Source organism: Antechinus flavipes, chromosome 3 (genome assembly GCF_016432865.1).
Source record: "Antechinus flavipes isolate AdamAnt ecotype Samford, QLD, Australia chromosome 3, AdamAnt_v2, whole genome shotgun sequence".
In the NCBI taxonomy this organism is placed as follows: Eukaryota; Metazoa; Chordata; class Mammalia; order Dasyuromorphia; family Dasyuridae; genus Antechinus; species Antechinus flavipes.
Genome location: NC_067400.1, coordinates 228,437,036 through 228,457,847, shown reverse-complemented (window position 1 = coordinate 228,457,847; position 20,812 = coordinate 228,437,036). Strand labels below are relative to the sequence as shown.

At 34.2% G+C, this 20,812-nt stretch overlaps 1 protein-coding gene across 3 annotated transcripts in view; it reads left to right on the top strand.

The window, feature by feature from the left end:
• LOC127553697 (cohesin subunit SA-2-like) overlaps positions 1 to 20,812 on the top strand; it is a 121,780-nt gene that overhangs the window by 104 nt on the left and 100,864 nt on the right. The window contains exons 1-9 of one of the 3 annotated variants that reach the window (XM_051984611.1): positions 6 to 202; positions 812 to 986; positions 4,580 to 4,664; positions 12,471 to 12,635; positions 13,227 to 13,323; positions 13,863 to 13,939; positions 15,039 to 15,110; positions 17,649 to 17,853; positions 19,971 to 20,122. In XM_051984611.1, the coding sequence (XP_051840571.1) occupies positions 946 to 986; positions 4,580 to 4,664; positions 12,471 to 12,635; positions 13,227 to 13,323; positions 13,863 to 13,939; positions 15,039 to 15,110; positions 17,649 to 17,853; positions 19,971 to 20,122 (894 nt within the window). In that variant the 5' untranslated portion in view covers positions 6 to 202; positions 812 to 945. Of the gene's footprint in view, positions 1 to 5; positions 214 to 811; positions 987 to 4,579; positions 4,665 to 12,470; positions 12,636 to 13,226; positions 13,324 to 13,862; positions 13,940 to 15,038; positions 15,111 to 17,648; positions 17,854 to 19,970; positions 20,123 to 20,812 lie in introns of those variants that run through there. The other 2 variants (XM_051984609.1, XM_051984610.1) reach the window with 2 other exon arrangements.

Sequence of the window (20,812 nt, the reverse complement as noted above, 5' to 3'; positions counted from 1 at the left end):
TCTTCCCCGATTGGCCGGGAGGGCAGTTGCTGGCGCGGCCGAGTCGGAGTGGAAGTGGGGGTGGGGTGGGCTAGGAGAGTGCTGGGGGCCTGGGCCCCCGGGGCTTCGAGTGAAGACGGAATACTCAGGGCGCCTTCGGAGCGGGAGCACGAGCTCAGGAGAGCTCGCTGGGCGCGAGCTCAGCCGGCTGCCGGCCCCGCGGGTAGGGGCGAGGTAGGGGGTGGGGAGAGCGCCTCAGCGCCTCCCATCTGTTTGATCCGCCAGCCGGAGCTTTACCCCTTTCCAGCCCTCTAGTCTCCCACCCCTGCCCTCGCAGTTCCCCCTCAGTCTAGTCCTGGGGTCCCTGGCACCTTTCGGCAGCCGCAGTCTTCTTCCCCTCCGCCTTCCTCCCGAGGGAGGCCCTGGCCCTGGAGCGTTCCCACGCTGTCTGTGCCCGCGCTCCTGGGGCACGCAGGTCGCCCGCCCGCATTCGGGGGGTGGGGAGCCGCCGCTTGCCAGCCATGTACGAGAAAGCGAAGCCAAACTGAATCAAATAATATCACACAAATCCCCCAATCCTTTACCAGAAACAAACACTATCACCCCCCAAAGTTGACTGTCCTCCAGCTTGAGGTGATTAGCACCCGCTCCCTTTTCTCTCTTCTCTTCCTGCTGCTCTTAAATGTGTTAAGTAGCGACTGTATTCGGGATGATAGAAAAGCTTGGGGTTATTGTGGGTTGTTTTTTTTTTTTTTTTTTTGGTAGGGGTTTTGGCATTTGCTAATTTTTTTCTATTTGCTTTTTCCTTCCCGGCCCCGCCCCCTGCTACTAGAATTTCTTTAGCTGCTCCTCTGGTGAGCGTGTAGAAAGTAGTGCTTCCTTGGATCCATCTGGCTCCCCCGGAGCAGGACTTCTTGGACGACCCAGTTAAATCGATTTCCCAACTGCTGATGGGATACTTCGGAAATGATAGCTGAGCCCAGCCCAGCCTCAGACACCAGCCAAAAGTAAGACGAGGGACCCTCACCAGACAAAGAAATGTTGTTTAATCACTCTGGCTTCCTTGTGTGAGGTCTTGGAGAGCCCCTTGTTACACCCACGGTTTGAAAAGGGTTTGTTTTGAACAGGTGTGGCATGCCCTCCACTTCTTATTCCTCGGTTTGTCCAGATTAAAAGTAAGCAAACTACTCTCAAGGATTAGTTCACTATTATAATGGTTGCTAAAGTATTTCTTCAGGAAGCTTTCATCTTTCTTTTTTTAAGGGATTTTTACAAATCACATGTTAAAACTTGTCAGCAATATGTGAAAGAATTAAGTTTCTTTGATCAAGAATTAATCTTTGATTGTATTATAGGATCTTAGATACAGAGATGTGAGGAGCCCTAAAAGTCATTTTTTCCAATTTCATTTTATCATTGAGGAGACTGAACCACACAAAAGTTAAGTGACTTATCCAAGGTTATACAGGGAACAAGAGGAATAAGAGGAAGAGATCTGAATTCAGGTCTTCTTACTCTAAATTTAGTGCCCTGTCCATTGTACTACATATGAATATAAAATAAAAAGTTAATCTTGGAAGGAAAAAAGGCCCAGAATAATTTTTATGTGCCTCACTGGACCACTGCCCTCTTTCTATTTTTATATAAAGAAATACAAATTCCTCATATTTACTGTTTTTAAAATCCATCTCCTTTAATAGTAATAATATTAACTATTAATATTATTGCTGACATTCACAAAGTATTTAACATATTACAAAAGTTTCACAAATTGCTTCATTTGAACTTAAAATGACTTACTGATATGGTTAACATGTTTTTAAATTCTTATTTTAAATTATATGTGATTTCTCTGTACTTAGTGCCTTCCTAATCTTAAGATAAGAGGGTGGAGTGGAAGGTGAATATAGGTGTTGGACTATGAAAGAAAAGTAGGACTAAATAGTAAATCTCAATAAACATTTGGTAAGCATTTATTAATTACCTAGTAAATACTGAGTGCTGGGATATAAAGATAAAATTGAAAATGATTCCTACTCTTCAAAACATTACATTTTAAATATATATAACAAATATATAATGTAAATATATAATAACTTTTCTAGTGGGAAGGGTGCTGCTGTGAATTAGTAATACTTGTGACAAAGGAGCTGGGCCATAAACTAGGAATTGCAAGGAACAGGAGAGTAAAGAACAGGAGCACTTAAGATGTGAAGGACAGCTTATGCAAAAGTAAAAGTTGCTGCTTTTTTATGTATGGGGAAAAGGAAGTCCAGTTTGACTAACCTGTAAAGTACATGTCCAGTAGTAATGTTAAATCAGTTTGGAAAGATAAGTTGAAGTCAGTGAAAGATTTTACATGCTAAACAAAGAAGTTTGCATTTTATCCTTTAGGAAGTTTTTTTTTTTTTTTTTTTAAATTTGGTTAGACCAGTTCTTTAGAGATATCAATTTAACCATTGTTTGGAGAGAGATATATCTAAGAATAACAATCAGAAAGAGATCATTAAGGCCTGAACTAGGGTAGTTGTGGTATGAGTAGATGGAAGGAAATAGACAGATGTTGATGAAATAGAATTACCAAGAGTTGATTACTTAATGGGTATGAGGCAGGGTAGAATCAAGAATGACTGAGTCAGTACACCTAGATTACTGGAAGAATGGTGGCATTCTCAATAGAAATAGGCAAGTTAGGAGAGATGGTTTGGGGAAAAAAGATATATAAAGCTGGTAATAGTACCTGGAGCTCAGGAGAGAGATAAAACATCTTTTGAATGCCACTTGTAGTCTATTGGATTGTTACTGTATTATAAGCTAATGTTTCGTATTAATGGTGGTTAGATTTCAGTCATATCTTTTTTATTTTTTTAAGTAGTTGGTAGAATATGAAGATTCTTAAAGAGATCTAAAGCCATATACAATTTTTTCAAACCTTTGGTTAACATAATGGCTTAATAATTAGTTGGAAATTTTGTTCATTTTGACTAAATCATATGATTGATTTTGACTTAAGTATTTACAAAACAAAAACTCCATAAACTAACTCCAACCTGTTTTCCAGTCTTTTATCATGCGATTCCTAATCACTTACCTTGTTTTCTAGTACTAGTACTTTAGCCATATTATTCCCAGTGAATGGAATGCATTTCCTTCCAATTTTTCCTGGTGAAATCCTGCCTGTTTCAGGAACAGACATAACATGACATCTACTACATTAAGTCTTTCATGATTTTTTTTGTTTTCACTTGTTGCCCTTCCAGCCCCAAACGGAAAAAAAATTTTCTCCCTCCAAACTCTTGCCTTTTAAAAAAACGATTTGTGTATATATCTCATTTTACATTGTACTTATTTACATTTGTTTATGTCTTATTTCTCAAGTTAGATTTAAATTTTTTGTGTGCAAAGATTTATTCATCTTTATGTCCATTTTTGTGACTGATATAGTGAATGAATTTTTACTGTTTCAGTTGCTTAATAAATCTTTGTTGAATGAATAAATAAAGTGATTTGACTCAAAATACAGTGTACCTGAATCTGTGTCATCATTATCTGTGTTTAAGTGAGTTTTTGCTGAACTATGCTAGTATGTTATTTTGAGCAAATACCCAAAAACCTTTTATATAGATATCCTTGAAACAGGTAGTATATAAGTAGATATAACCCTATTGACTTAGATTTAAATACAACTCTTTGTAAAGTACTGAATGCACAACTATTCAGTACCCAGTGGGCAATACAATTCAAGTCTTGACTGTAGAAATTAAAGGCTAGACCAAAGGGGATTGGTGCTAATTTCCTCAGGAATACAAGAGTTTGAATCTGTCCTTCCAATATTTTTAAGAATTTCTGTTCTTACTAATTTGATTTTAATCTTTTCATTACTTTGTCTTTAAAAACTTGAGACAGGTGATAGCACTGTGGATGGATGATAGATACTTGATTTTCTCTGGAACTCAGAATCTTAGCCCTTTTTCTTAAAAAAAACTTAAAAATAAGCACTGTCCTTAAAGGACAAACTATAGTAGAAATAGTAAATGCTTAGTATCATAGAATGATTGAGTTGGAAGGGAACTCAGATTCTAATTACCTCTATTTCTAGTCTTTCATTTAACATATGAGAAAATGGAATCTCAGAGGTATTTAAGCAACTTGTTAAAGGTTAGCTATTTTGCCATAGTAGAAACGAGTATACTCCTTAAATAAGGGTTTTTTTTTTTTTAATTACCCCTTAATTTGTCTAGGATCTCAAAATAGTTCATTTTAAAAAGAAAATTATAAAAGCATTTTAGACTGTTTTCCCTTAGTGTCAGTGAATATTTTTGAGGGCGGTTATTGTTTTGATTGGTCTCTTTGGCCACCCATTACTATCCAAAAAGTGCTCTTTGAAATATGTCCATTAGTACTTTGATGAATTCTTTGTTTAATGATTTAATTAAGTATAATTTGTTTTTGAGAATTTTGTAAAAACCTTTAAAATAGTTATCCTAATTATGGTTGGGAATGACCACTTTAAATATTACCTGGAAATTTCATTAGCTTATATACAAGTAGAGCCTTATGCACTATCTTTTCATTCCATGTTCTTTTTCTTATACCATAGAGAAAATGATGGCCAAGAGGCAACTGCACCAGCATCTGCTGTACAAAATGGTGGCTATGTGAAAAACTCAAGCAACTCGACACCAGTAAGTTCTTGTGACTAGATGAGAGTACATGGGTGTATATATAGACATCTTTGTGTGTATACATAATCCTTTTTTATTTGCACAGCTGTGTAGGCAAGATTAATAAAATGGATACATTGTATAAATGACTTTGTTTTTTAATTCACAAATATTTTAATTCACAAATATTTAATTCACAAATATGCCACAGTGCTTAGATTCCATAATCTAGTATAAGTCTTACCTGGACAAAAACCATTTTTGTTCAATCTTGTGTTCTCTAAAGTGCCTAGCAGCTAGGGGTAGGAACTTCTAAATTTTTGTTACATTTTAAAAAATTCATTTTAATGAATAATCATTCTTTCAGGTTGGTTACATTAACTAGTTTGTAGTTGAATCTCTTCTTTCTTTTTCCCTTTAGATTTGGGTTGTAATATATAATGCCATCTTTTCCTTTTGAATATTGTTCTATTTTTGATTTTTCCTCATCTGTTGTTAAATCTCTCATTAGGTTCAGTTTCAGAGTTTGTTTAAAAAAAAGTGCATCCTAATGATTTGATCAAAATCTTTTTATAGATTGATAAGGGTATAGATTTCATTTTCATAGGTTGCACTGTATATTTTGAAGTAGTGAAATTATTCATTGACTAAACATTTATTAGTTGCCTAAAATATTCAGTGCATTGTCTTGATTGCTATTCTCCATGTGACATTGTGAAGAAGGTGTGGTATTGCTAGAGAAATAAATCTATACTTTGATAACTTGAATTAAGCATTTGTTGGTGAATAATTGAATTTTCTAGGTGGATTGAAGAGCAGTAGGTGGAGCAATGATTAGAGCTCTGAGCCTGAAGGCAGGATGAATCTTGAATTCATATGTCAGACACTACTGAAAAGACTGAAGAACAATAAACTTAACTTTGACTTTTACTAGTTTTCTTAAACTTTTTAAATGTCCTTTGGAGGTGCCTCTGAGAAACCCTTAAAATTGGTCCCCTAATATAGTTCACGTTTCATTGTGGCCTGTGTATATAATATCACTTAAAAACCAGTGATAATTTCTGCCTCTTTCAAAGAACTTTTATATATTCCTGTTAAGCAAATATTTAAGTTTCTATTAGGTGCAAGCCATGCAAAATACCTTTTGTATAAAACAGCTCATAGATAAGTAAATAGATTTGTGGGGATTAGAAAAAAAAAGATCTCATGTTGGAGGTGAAATGTGAGCTGAATCTTGAAAATTAGGAATTGTGAGAGGTAGAAGATGAGACTTGAGTGAATATTAGATGTAGGGGAAAGAAGCAGTCCATAAAAATTTATTAAGTGCTTACTGGGTTTGGCATTGTGCTAATCACTGGGCATACAAAGAAAGGCAAAACAGTCCCTGCCCTTAAGGAGCTTACAGTCTAAAAGGAGAGATAAATATGGCGGTAACTAAGTACATTCAAGATATATATGGAGTAGATAGAAAGTAATCTCAGAGAGGGAAAACTTTAGCAATTGTGAGCTTTGTGAACAAAGTCGGAGTTGAGCTGAGTATTGAAAGAAGTTAGAGAAATTGAGTTAAGGAGGTAAGAAAGGAGAGAATTCAAGGCCTGGGCATAGACAGTATAAGGGCAAAGGAGATGTAGACAGCGTGTGTGAGGAACAGTAAGGTAGTCCAGTATGGTTGGATCATAGAGTGTGTAGAATGTTCAAAGTATAAGAACACTTGAAAAGAAGGAAAGGGCCAGGTTTTGAAGACCTTTAAATATCAAATGAGATTTTGTATTTAATTCTTGAGGTATGTTGGTGCCACAGAGGGGTGTCAGGGTCAAACTATAATTTAGGAAAATTGAATGGATAATTGGAATGGAGAGAGACATGAAGCAGAAGGATCAGTGAGAGAGTTGTTGCAATAATCCCCTAGATAAGAGTTGATGAGAGCATTTACACTAAGAATCTATTCTTAGTGTGAGTGGAGAAAATGAAACATATATTAAAAACATTGTGAAAGTAGATGTGAAAGCAAATTGATTTCATAGGGTGAGAGGTAGTTAAGGATAGACCTTGGTGACTGGGATGTTGCCCCTTATAATAATAGAAAAGTTTGAATCAAGATAGGGTTTGAGGGGAAAAATAAATGAATTACATTTTCAACATGTTGAATTTGAGGTGTCCAAAAGGTAAAGAGTATTAAAGTATTGTTAGTTCAGGAGGGAGACTATGGTTGGGAATCATCTGTTTCAAGATGATATTTGAAATCATAGAAAGTGATTAGATCACCAATTGAAATACTATAGAGAGAGCACAGAAGAGGATCCAGGACAAAGTATAGTCACTGGGTTTGGTGTGAGGAACTTGCAAATGATGCTGAAAAGAAATGATCTGATAAATAGGAAAACCAGTATAGATCAATGTCATAAAAACCTGGAGAAGAAGTATTCATGAGATTAGTTAGTTGTAGTGTTTTTCTTCTTTAAAATATAATGGTTTTCTCTGGGAGAAACCTCTGGGGAGGTTTCTTAGTATCAGTTCAGATCAATAATAATCACCCAAAATGCAGCCAGCTGGTAAAAATGCAAATGTTTATTTTCTCCTTCCAAAATATCCTGGTTGAGGTCTATCTTTCTGCTTGGTTCCAAGAGCTCTTGCAGATTGTCCTTTGCTTCTGCCTCTGTTTTCTTCAGCCTCCAGCCAGCCAAGTGGAAAATGGAATGAATCTCTCTTGCCTCGGAGGGAGGGCTTGTGGGCTTCCTCCCAGAGTGCTCCTCTCCTACCTCAGTCAATGTTCCGAATTAACTCTCTCTAACCCAAAGTAACTAACTAACCGAAGCTAAGAGCCTCTTTATATATGATCTGCCAATAGTTGACTCCTCCTCTTGGAGGCACACCTAAGGGAGGTGTGAATTCACAAAGTTATTTTGTGAATCTCCCATACTTGTGAATTCCAATGAGTACTTAAATACTTCTTGCTTATATGAGCTCTCTAAAGGTGTGAACACAAGCATTGTATCAATTAGTTCTACTTAGTACCTTGTTTCAGGTTCTGGCCCAAAACATCTTGTAAGATCAGATCAATGATACTGAACCATGCTAAATTAGATAATTATTGTCTCTATCAATTCTAATGACTTAACAATTTGTAAAGATTCCAACAGTAAACATTTATTAAGTTCTTATTATGGTTGAAATACTGTGCTAAGTGCTGGGAATAAAAAAAAGGCACAAAAAGTCCCTGCCCTCAAGGAACTCATTTTCTAATGGGGAAAGAATCCATACAAATATTTACATACATTCCAAATATATACAATACTAATTGGAGATAATTTTAGTAGGCATGCATTAATATTAATGGGATAGTATTACTGGGAAAAGTTTTTTGTAGAAGATGGTATTTGAGTAGACTCTTGAAAGAAACCAGAAAAACCAGACGATAGAGAAGTAGAGGGAGGGATAGGAGACAGGTAGTAAAAAAAGAATTTAGAATTGAAATATTGTGTGTGAGAAATAGTAAGAAAGATAGTGGCACTGGATCATAGAATAAGTGAAAAAGTAAATTGTGAGAAGATTGGAAAGGTAGGGAAGAGTTCAGTCTGTGAAAAGCTTTAAAAATCAGACAATTTTATATTTATATATAGAGATAATAGGGAACCTGTGGAATGTACTTACTGGAAGGAGAGTACTACCTGTGACATAGTAATACCTATTCTTTAGGGAGATCCATTTGATAACTTGAGTGGGGAGAGACTTGAGGTGAGTAGGCTATGGTCAACCATGTTAATGCTGCAGAGAATTCCCATTACAAACATTGCTGAAAGAAGTTTCATTTAAATTAATGAGGTCAGAAGCCTGATTTAGAAAGGGTAAAAAGACAGGAGAATAAATGGAGGCATACCTATCAATATATAGGTTTTTTCACATATGGCTTAGTTGAGAGGAGAAGCACAGATGAAGTATGATTGTTGGTTTAGATAGTTGGATTGAATGGGAGAGACAAGGGTGTGTTTGTGTTTGTTGGCAGCTGGAAAGACAGAGTATATAGAATGTGAAATTAGGGGAATAGCAAATAAGCCAGTATGACAAGAACATAAGAATATGTGATGAGAAACATATGAGTCTAGAAAAATTCGGATCAGAAGATTTTTTTTTTTTTTTACTTTATCCTAAAAGTAATAGGAAACTCCTGAAGATTTTTGAACTGGGAAGTCAATTTAGCAGCTATGTAGAAAATGAATTGGAGGGGAAGAGACTTGCCAACTGGGAAAACAGGAAATATATTAAATCATTCAGTCCAAAAGTATTAATCTTTTACTAAGTGTTATGCACAATGATAGGTGCTGGGGATAAAAAGATAAAGAATGAAATGATTTACAGTGAGCTTACATTCTAGAGAAGACAAGTATGTATAAACACATATAAATAAAGCTAATAAGTACAAAAATATACAAAGTAGTTAAATACAAGACAGTTTGGGAGAGAGGGCATTAGCATTTTGTAGTATTAGAAAAGCCTTTTCAGAAGAGGGTGCTTGAGCTCTATCTTAATGAAAGAGAAAAACTCAAAGATGGAAATAAGGTAGGAGGGAATCCAAAGTATGGGGAATAGCTAGTACAAAGTCCTAGAAATGAGAAGTATATGAGCAGTAGAGAAAAGGTCAATTTGATTGGATTAAAGAGTATGGGGCTTAAAGAGTATGGGGGCTAAGGGCGTTAATGTCCAGTGAAGCTGGAAAGATAGATTGGGACTAGGTTGTAAAAATTTTTTTAAATCGAGAGGAGTTTATATCATTGAGGTAATAGGAAGCCATAGTATTTCATTGAGTGGGGGCCTCTTGTGCTTAAAAGCAAATTAGTTTGGCAGCAGTGTGTAGCATGGACTGGAAGGGGGAGAAATTTGAGGTAGTGAAATGAATTAAGAAGATTTAAAATAATCTAGTTAAGGGGGATATGAGCTTGAATTAATATGGTAGCTATATGAGTGGATAGAAGGAGTTGGTTGTAATAGATGTTGAGAAGGTATAAATGGCTAAATTTTGTACTTGATAGGATACATAAGAAGAGTGAGGAGTCTAGTTTTATAGAATGACAACTTTACAAATCTTAAAGACATCACAAAGTTGGTATTGTGTTTGACAAAAATAAGTAAATTTGGAAGAAGAGAAGATTTTGATGGAAAGTTGAATGAATTAGGTTTTAGATAAGTTGAAATTGATGTCTCTCTGACGTTCAGTTTGAAATATCCATTATACAGTTGGAATACTGTAATAGTCTGATAAGCGAAAGGTGTGAGGGCTTGAACTAGAATAATGGCTATTTGAATAGAGAGAAAGGATAGATAGAAGAGATATTGTAGAGGAAAACTATTGGATATGAAAGAGAAAAGTCATGAATGATTCTAAGTCTGTAAATCTACATGACCAGAAACAAAAGAATTTGGAGGAATGATGGGGCCTAAAGGTTAAGATAATGGATTCTTTTTTTAGGTATGTGGAGTTTGAGATGCTATTTGATTTCCAGGTAAAGGTGTTTAGCTTGCAGTTGGAAATGCAAGAGTACAATATAGGAGATGAGAACTAGCTATATAGATTGGGTAGTCTTATTAGAGACAAAATTTGAACCTATGGGAACTGATGACTTACTAAGAGGGCAAAAGTAGGAGAAGGTTCAGGATCAAGTCTTGGGCTAAAACTGTTTCAGAGACTGAATAAGGATGGTGATCCTGTCAGAGGAAGCAGAGGAGTGGTCAGAAGGGTAGGTAGAGAGTTAGTGCCATAGAAGCCAAGAGAGGAAAGAGTGTGCCTGGGGGAAAAAAGGGTAGTTATCAGCATGAAAAGCTGTAGAGCGGTCACAGTGAGGACTGGGAAATGGTCATTAGACTTAGAAGTTAGGGATCATTTTTGTTCTGAGAGAAATCAATTGTCATTAAATAATGGGATTGGAAGCCAGATTATGAAGGGTCCACGGGAGAAAATAGTGAATATAGACTCTAGGATCTTGACATTAGGTTCTAGTTTCACTGTACAAAGAAGAGATTAACAGGCTAGTAATATGTGGTGGCAGTTTCAAGTGAAGGTTTTTAAGGATGGAGATCTTGGCTTGTTTTCAAATAACAAGGTAGAAACCAGTAAACATTAAAAGACTGAAAATGAGAGATGGTTTAAGTTTCTACATTGCAGAGAATGGCATCAATGGCATAGGTAAGAACATTGATCTTAATACAGAGACTGGAACAAAAAAAGAAAAAAAATAAGTGTTATCTCAATTTTTATATGACTAAATTTTGTTGTTTGCCTAAAATATCTTAAAAGTTTTATTTCCAAAAATTATTTGAAGATTTAAGTTTAAAGAATTAAGCAAAACCTTTTATTGTTTTTTTTTTTTTTTTTCACACTATATATGTAGGTTTTAAATTGCCAAGGACATAAGACTAAATATTTTCTTGTCATTAATGCTACATATTATGGTGGAAGGTCTTTACTTAAAAGGGAAAGTCAAGTTAACTTAGTATATTTTTTAAAAATCATTTTGAAGAGGTACAAATGTCTTATTATTAAAAGCATGGTATAAATAAATAAAAGAAATTTAAAGCTGACTGGGATCTTAGAGGTAGATCATCTATCCTATCTTTTCATTTTACATTAAAAAAAAAAAAACAGGCACAGAGAGATTAAAGAGGCACCTATCTTTTGTACTTGGAAAGAAAGTATTTGTGGAAATAATGGTTGATGTGTTAGATATTCAATAGGTCACACAACTAGCATATGGAGTAGATTTGAAATAAGACTTTGTTTAATAGAGAAATTTTGAATATATTTTCTAGTCTTAACACTTGCTGACTAGAATTGAAAACTTCTTTAATGGAAAAACAATTTACATTTTTAAAGTTGACAGCATGTGGTTTCATGAATTTAGCAACTGATAGAGGGAGATTTTCCTCCAATTGGTATTACCAGCTGGACTCTGTTAAAGTGGCCAGTAATCCTCTTAATTCCTAAGGTGGGTCTCATGCAAGGTCTCATGCCAGGAGGAACATGATGGTGGCCCATTAGAAGGTGAAATTAGCCTGAGAAGTAGAAAAGAGAAAAAAAAGGCTCTTTAGTTCAGTGTTCAGGACTTTTGTTCCTTATTTCTCTTAATATGTTGACGACAAAAGAAATACAGGCCAAATTCTATATAGACAGATTTATTACAATGAAAACCTTGAAAGAATTCAGTAATATTTAAACATTTTTCAAGCACATACTATATCAAGAATTGTGTCAGGTGCCAGGGATACAAAGACAAAAACTGAATGGTTTCTGCTTACATTATATTATATTTTTCTTTTAAATAATAGCTTTTTATTTTCAAAATACATGCAAAGATAATTTTTAACTTCACCCTTGAAAAATCTTGTGTTCCAAACTTTTCTTTCTCCTCCTTCCCTTACCCCCCATTCCTAGGCAGCAAGTAATCCAATATAGGTTAAACATTATGTAATATTTTAGATACAAAGATGAGGAACTCAAATTCTGAGTGAGCTTGGGCAACCCATTTCCTCTCTTTGGGCTTTATAGATGAATTTTGTCATTTATAAAACGAAGAACGTGGCTGATATATTAAAAGCCTATTCCCACTCAAAATCCTGAAAAAATTTTTAATTAATTGATTACCATTTAATATTTTAAGCATATTCAGGCAACCAAATAACAAATTTCAGAGGAATTGCAGAATTTTGTTAAAGATTTGACTGGGAATGACCCTGTCTCTTTTCTTTCTGTTAGAACAGAAGACACTACTGGAAAAGAGGCTAATGTTTCATTGACAAGCAGATTTATGATAATTCTTTGTAAAACTTTGGTTTCAGAAAGAGAGAAAGAAGGTGCAAGAACAGTGCGAAAACGTCAGAAAGAAAAATATTTCAAGAAGAAAGAGGTCAAGTCAGCCAGAGAACACTGAAGATGAAGTTGAAGAAATGGTGGAAGCAGTCACTCTCTTTGAGGTGGTCAGCTTGGGCAAGAGAGCTATGCAGGTACATCTTTGAGCTGAAATGCTGTTATCTGGATTTAGATTAATCATTTGGTAACCTAATGCTGTTTGTTGGTATGTCCTTTAGCTCTGTCTCTCTTTATAGATTTGGTCATGCTTCATATATCTGCTCCCTTTACTTTTTCTTTATACATAAGCATGAATTGGTTCATGTAGTCCTCATCCTCTTTTTCCCTTTATCGTTTGAAAAAATAGTACATAAATATATAATATTGTGTTAGTCACTTAATAGCTAAATTTCAGAGCATGTGTGAACTAATTTTGCATGTATGTATGGAGAAAAGGAAACAGTTATAGATAGTATTTTGTTCAAAATAGTGCTTGTATAATCCTTGTACTTTTGCAATTATCATTCTTAATGTTGATTTTTCTGATCTGGAGGAAATAAATTCAAAACTTGGTTGTGATAGATTTTGTTAAAAAATTCAATGTCCCTTGAAAAAGTAAACTGTAGGATAAAAGCTTGATTTGACGTGGTCTCTAAGGTGGGTGGTCTTTCATTACCAATATTTCAGAGGGATTCAATTTTTTTTTTTTTTTTTTTTTGTTCTAAACATTGACTGTTTCCTATCAGTCAGTGGTAGATGACTGGATTGAAGCCTATAAAGAAGACAGGGATTTGGCACTTCTGGATCTCATCAATTTTTTTATTCAATGTTCTGGCTGTCAAGGTAATTATTTTCTTACAGGCATTTGTAAGATACACTTTCAGAATATTTTGTTAGGTCTCAGCTGAATTTTGCATTCATTGCTGTTCCATAGTCATAATATGTTCTTGGACCTTCCTTCTCTCTGTTTTTCAGCTATTTGTCTTCAGGCTTTTGAGTGCTTCCAACCATTAATTATACACAATTTAGGATTCCTTTGGGACATTTTGAAAATTGTGTGAATATTCTCTTCAAAGATAGATAACTTTGAAAATGCTTAAAATAAGCACCAGAGATTTTAGGACCATGGACTTAGAGGTCATTTTTATTTAGTTCAACCCTCTTATTTTACACATGAGGAAACTGAGGCCCAGACAAGTTAAATGATTTGTCTGTGGTCATACTAGAATTAAATACAGCTATAATTTGAACCTAGGCCCTCTCTTATTAAATTCAGTCTTTCCATTGTTTTGTACTGCCTCATACATATATCTAATATTTGCCTATTTGTTTATATTTGACTCCATTATCCTTAAATCTACTTTTCAATTCATTGTATCTAGGAATGGTGACTGCTGAGATGTACCAAAGTTTACATAGCTCTGACATTTTGAAAAAAATGATTGAGAAATTTGATGAGGTAAGATTTAATTTATGTGCTGAACTTGAAACAACTTAGAATTTCAATTGCGACTATATTTCTTTTGTAATCCTGTGTAATTTGTTTTATGCATTTAAAAATATTCTGAGAAAAGATCTTTAGACTTCACCAAACTTCCAAAGGGGAACTATGACTCAAGAGATTAAAAACTCCTATATTAGGCCATGCTGCTTTAGAAAAAAGAAAAGAAAGAATCATAGAAGATAGGGGAAGGATTTTCTCTGTGTCCCTTTACAATGTGTAAAGATGTAGATTACCTATTCAGACTTAGCTCATCATGACTTTAAGTAAGTGGTATTGAAATATTAAAGTGGTTTTATTTGCAAGTTTATAATTGAAGGCACCTGATTCTATTCTTTCTCCATCTCAGAGAATTCAATTAGATTTTTTATTTGAACAATTGAGTGACTTATTAATGTAATCTCATTTTGTGCTAGGTTCTGTAGGGAGGGTTTACAAAGATATTTGTGTTCTATTAAAACTATATTGCATTGACATATTTAACATATATAGGACTGCTTGCCTTTTGGGGTGGGGGTGGAGGGGAAAAATCGGAACAGAAGTGAGTGCAAGGGATAGTGTTGTAAAAAACTACTCTGGTATGGGTTCTGTCAATAAAAGTTATAATAAAAAAACAAACAAAAACTATATTGCATTAACATGAACAAAAGATTTTTTAATAATGAGCATTCTTATTTCTTTGAAAAAAGTTTAGGAGTAAAAGCAGTTTGAAATAGATGTTTGGCTATTATTAGGAATTATAATTTCTTATGGGCTGTGAATGTGCTTAGATTTTATAATAGAAAAAAAAAAATTCTCAGGATAAATTGAATGAGAGCTTTGTCTCAGCTCAGGAGATTTCTTATAATAATAAGTTGACAAAAACAAAATCACTTCAGTCACAGTTGGAGAAACATTATTTCACTTTCTGTGATTTTAGTTTTATTGATTATACTTCTATTTTACATGTGTATAATTGCCTTTTTACTGTAAATTTGTATTTAAAATTCAACATGGAGGGCTCAAATTAATCCTCCTAAAATGTAAATTAAAATCTTTTTTTGTAAATCATTTCTAGGAAACAGGGTTGCAATACAAAAGAATTATGGCTCGCCCATGGATCTTAACAGTGACATGGCCAATGGAGTTGGTAAAACCTTTGCTTATTTTCCTTCTCTTCAAAGATTACATATTTGTCACATTATAGTTGTATACATGAAGTAAATGGAATGGTGAACATTTCAACTTCAAATCATTGGTATCGAAATAATTTATATTTATCCACCAGAAGAAATATTCAAACTTCCAGAAATTCCACTCCCCTGAGAGAAAAAATGAACGAAAATCTATTCGCCTCTTTCATCTGCCCTACTAACATAGGCATTTCCACCCTACCTGTTATTATCCTATTTCTGTGTCTCATCTTTACAATGCCTAAGCGTTGACTCCCAAACCGAATCCAAATTCTACAAATTTGACTTATCCACCTCATCACCAAGCAAATAATATCTATACATAATAATCTTGGTCGATCATGAGCCCTTATACTTATATCTCTAATTCTATTTATTGCAACAACAAACCTTCTTGGTCTTCTTCCCTATTCATTTACCCCTACTACACAACTCTCAATAAATATTAACATAGCCATCCTCTTTACTGCCCATTTGTTAATTGAATTAATATTTTAATTGTACTGTTTTCTCCCTGTATGTCAATAAGTATAAATTATAATATTTTAGATGTCATGAATTATTTTCTCTCTGTGGCAGCTCATATAGTGCCATGCATATTTTAATGTTTAAATGCTTTTTGATAACATAAATTTCAAGTTAGGTTTGTGTTACTTTCCTAAAAGTTTGCACAAACATTGTGATAATTATTATTTATCCTAACATTATTTAACTAAACATCATTTATAATTTGATTGTGTCTCAAACATATTAAAGAGACATGCATACCTATACCCTCAAAGTTTTTTCAAGGCCTTTTCTAGGGGAAAGTATTATTATAACCTAATAATATTGATAGCAGCTAGTATTTATATATTTTCAAAGTTTACAAAATATTTTGCATAAGTCACTTCATTTGGTCTTCCCAATAACCTTATGACTTTTAAGTTCTACTAGTACTGGAGCTTAAGGTCACATAACTAGTAATTATTGGAGGTAGGACTTGAACCCAATTATTTTTTGACTGCAAGTTTAGCACTCTTTCCACAATATTATGTAGTTCCCCCCCCCCTTTTTTTTTTTTTAAAAAAAAACTCAGTTTAGTAAAACAACTATATTTTAAATGGGATGTCTTTTCTGGGTTGGCCCATAATAATCATTTCCAAATTGAACTATATTTCACCTGTTTTACTGAACAAAATAGTAAAGATAATGGAGTGCAAACCTGGCCTAAAAGGTCAATTAGGATTTCAAGCTTCTATTCATACTTTAGAATCAAAAGTAATAAAACTGGAATTAGAGAATCAGCTCTGAGAATTGATGTTTAATAGCAGGTTTACCAGATGCATAATAGCTTTTGTAGTACATATAACCTAGTTTATTGGGTTATGTGTGATATCACTAGCAATTATATCCTCTAATAATCATTCTATCAGAATTAGCCGATACCTGAACCATATCAGGAAGAATTTGGTGATGAAAATTTTTCTATTTGTTACTAGACCTTTACTTAAAGTTTGTTAGCTGTGTTGACATTGACTTTGAGAACTGAATGACTACCTTTGTTTCAGTGAGGCAACTGTGGTACATTAACAGGGGAATTAACTTAAATGTGGATAAATTCATGGTGATTTAGAGATTAAAGTCTTTTCCTTTTGGTTAATTGGATAGGCCTTCTTGTTCAAGAAGATGGTCTATTGTTTAAATGTCATTCTTGTAAGGTAATTGTAAAACCAAATTTTAGAATGTTCTTAATAGATTAAAATGTGTCCCGTTTTCTCATACTGTTAAACTTGTACTTTTTCCATAACAATATTTCTGGTTGCCCTATCTATAGGCAACCATTTTATGATGGTTTAGTAATTTATTTCATTAAATGTAGTTTTTGGCATGGGGAAAAAAAAAACAAACAAACCTATAATTCCTATTTATTTTTGAGTGAATTCTTGTCAAAAGTGGGAACTCACAGTCTTCTGCATTTTCCTATAACACAGATGTTTAAGCTTAAAAAGTAAATTGTAAACAAATGATTTTTGAGGAGATGGAAGTGGAAATAAGCTCTGAGAAATTGACTCTGAGCGGTGTTATCATGTACCTCTGCTTTTTGGAGAGTGGGGAATGGGCCTATAGTATATACTTCTCAGAAACTTTGACTGATTTTGAAAAATCAGAAACGAATGTTGAAATTTAATTGGTTGCCAATATCTCACATTGTTATTAGTGACTTTAATTATAATAGATTTTATCCAATCTGATATGCAGGATTCTTTTGTGTATGGTATAGGGAAGAAAAGCAGTGGCTGTAAGACCTTAGATATGACAAGACAATAGTTTAGCTTTTTTTTCTTTTCTGAATACAAAATTTTAGTTTCGCAGTTAGACCAGGGTAACTTTTCTGGTAGAATTCAAAACCTAAATGACTTGCTTTTAATTTTAATCTCTTATGTATTATTTTTTCATCCCATTTGAAATATCTTATTTTATCTTTTCTCTCTCTCTTTCCCCCCCAAACACAGGAGGATGAGGGGTATCCACTTGTTAAGCCTGGACCCCACTGGAAAAAATTTAAGGCTAATTTCTGTGAATTTACAGCCGTGTTAATTCAACAATGTCAATATAGCATTCTCTATGATGGTTATCTGATGAACACAATCACTTCCCTTCTCTCAGGACTCACAGGTTCTGTAGTGAGAGCATTCAGGCATACCAGTACCTTGGCAGGTGAGTTCTTACCCATCTTGTCTAGCATTGTACTTGAGATATTATGGTAGTTATATCTATGAAAGGAAGACTCTTAACTATGGCTTAGAATCAATATCTTTATGACCCATTAACATGGAGTTGGCCTTAAGATGAATATGATACCTTTGAAACCTTTTTTTTTCTTTTAGTCAATTCATATATATTTTAAAACATGGATTGTTGTGTTTTTAAGCACTATGGCACGGTTGTGGGAGATATAATGAGAAGTAATAAGACACAATTCTTGACTTCAAAAAGTTTGTGACCTAATTGGGGAGAGAAAACTAATGCACTAACTTTAGAAAACTTAACACTTTCATATGCAGTTTATGATCAAATGCCAAAAGAAAAATTGATTTAGTTTAAAATGATGGAGATATTATCATGGATTGTGGGGTGGTAAGGCAAGGAGGAAGAGAGGAGACTTGAGCTAAGTTGAAAAGAGAACCTTTCTAGACAGGAGGAATGGAGTGAGCAAAGGCATGCAGGTGGCACTTATCCTTGCATGTTCAGAGGAGATCCTTTGTATTTTTGTATTGTTTCCTTACATGAATTTGCTTCTTTCTTATGATGATATAAATGTGTGTCAGTTGGTTCTGGGTGCAAACTGTGCTTCCTATGGCCAAACTTCGGCAAGGGTAGCATTTGGATTCACCCTGCCTTTCTTTATCTCCAATATTACTCCATAGCATGAACTCTTAACTGAAGTTAAAATGTTCTACTCATTTGTACCCTGAATACGTTCTTCTTGCCTCTGTGCCTTTGTTGATGCCATTTCTCCACTAGAATGCCTTTACCTCTTTTCTATCTATCCTGATTCTATTCATTCTTCAAGTCTGACCTCCTCCATGAGGCCTTCCTTCACCATCCTAGCCTACCATTGTAGGCTTCTCTGAATTATTGCCCTTGTTGTTTGTGTTTCTTACTTGGAACTCATCATATACGATCTTACATTGTTATCTTTTTCATGTGTATGTGATCTTGTCTCCCTATACCTTTTTAAGTTCATTGAAATAAGAGACTTCCTTTAAAAATTATATTGCTATTTTTTTTATCATGTACATTTATTAATATGTCCTTCTTTCCCTCCCAGAAAGCCATCTACTGTAACAAAGAATGAGAAAGACAAAACAAATAAAAACCTAGTTTAACAAAATTAGCTCACATGTTAACCAGGTTTGACATATGCAGGTTTTCATGACCAAAGTGCCCTATCTTTTTAAGGATGAAAGGAAGGTCTATGCATATCTCTTTGGGGCCAAGTGGCAGGGACTGTTTCTTATACTTTTTTTATTCCCCTTAATATCTTGCCTAGTGGTGCATAATCTTATTCATTAAGTATTTTTTATTTATTGGAAAGAATTTAAGACAAGATTCTTTATTTTTTAAAAAAAATTTACTAACTAAATGTAAGTGTTATTTGGGAGTCCGGAGCATTATCTCATTTTGGAGCTATTTTGCTTTAAATTCATTATCATAAAATGGATAGCTTATTAATAAAAATGAGAGGGGAAATGACATTTCTGGTGTAATGGGACAAATTGGGGGAAAGTATCTTACTATTTGATAAAAGGCTAGATCTGTAGTTGTAGGAAACAGACTTTAGAAGAAATAATGTCATCTGAATCCCTGAAGAGGGTTGGTTGGTTGTTTTTAAGGCTAGTGAATTATATTTCCCTGGCCCATCCTGCCTTTCATCTTAATTATTATAGAATTAATATTTATTCTTCTTTCCATGTGATCATATGACCCTTATCTAAAAACATTTGGTGAGCTAAGATGCTCCTACATTTGCTTTGATGTGGTGAAGTATTTATTGGTCTTCCTTAATACTTAAATAAATCATTTCTTTTCACAGTACTGAATATTTAATTAGTTTAAATAGTCTCCTGGTTAAATTGTATATTTTTAAATTAAAACTGATCTTAGAATGACTTCTGTGATCAGCTCACTTACCTTTGACATGTCTCTTCTATTACCTTTTCTGTTTTATTTCTTCCCTGTATAACATTTTGGTGCTTAGGAGATGAAGTTTTTATACTTAAAACCATTTAATTCAGTGACATTTGTTTGTTTAAAAATCTCTTGCATTTCAGCAATGAAGCTGGTGACAGCACTTGTGAGTGTAATTCAGAATCTTGATGTCAGCATCCATAATGCTCAGCAGCTTTATGAAGTAGAGAAGAATAGGACCCCTGAGGGCGAAACTGGTCCTAGATTGGACGAGCTTGACAGAAAAAGGAAAGAGGTCTGATAGTTCTTACTGTGGGTTATAATATTCTTTGGGGTACACAGTTACCTCCCTTCTCCCTTTCAGTTGTGGGCCTTTTTTTTTTTCTTTTGACTTAGACTTGTGATTGGTATAGGGAATTAACTCACCATGAGGAAATTCTTTAACAATATAAATCAAATATTCTATAATTTATATAATCTTATACAGTTGCCTGGGGCAGTATGATGTTAAATGACTTAGTATTTGTCAGAGGCAGGACTTGAACTCTGGTCTTCCTAATTCTGTAATTGGCTCTTTGTCTGCTGAGTCACATTGCCTCTCCACAATGTAGATCTGAGATTTTGAAAATGAGAAATGGAGAATAAATAACCACTCTGTTTAGTTAATGTCAGCTTTTAACTTACATAGAATTTTTTAAAAATAGTGGTGGTCATCTGAGTATAAAGTAATTTTATTTCATGGTTCCCCAAACATTAGTGCTTATAGATCCTCTTTTTACAATCCTTTTTTACTTAAGTATTTCCATAATCATAGTACCATTTCTGTTTCTACTCTAAGCTAGAAGTGTTGAACTCTAATGCTATCAATCCTGCACTTAGGACCTTGGTTAAAATTCTGAAATTCTAAGGGAAAATTCTACTTTGATCAAATGATAGAAATTTTGATTAGTTATTATGTTGTATATCCCATGAGAAGAACAGCGTT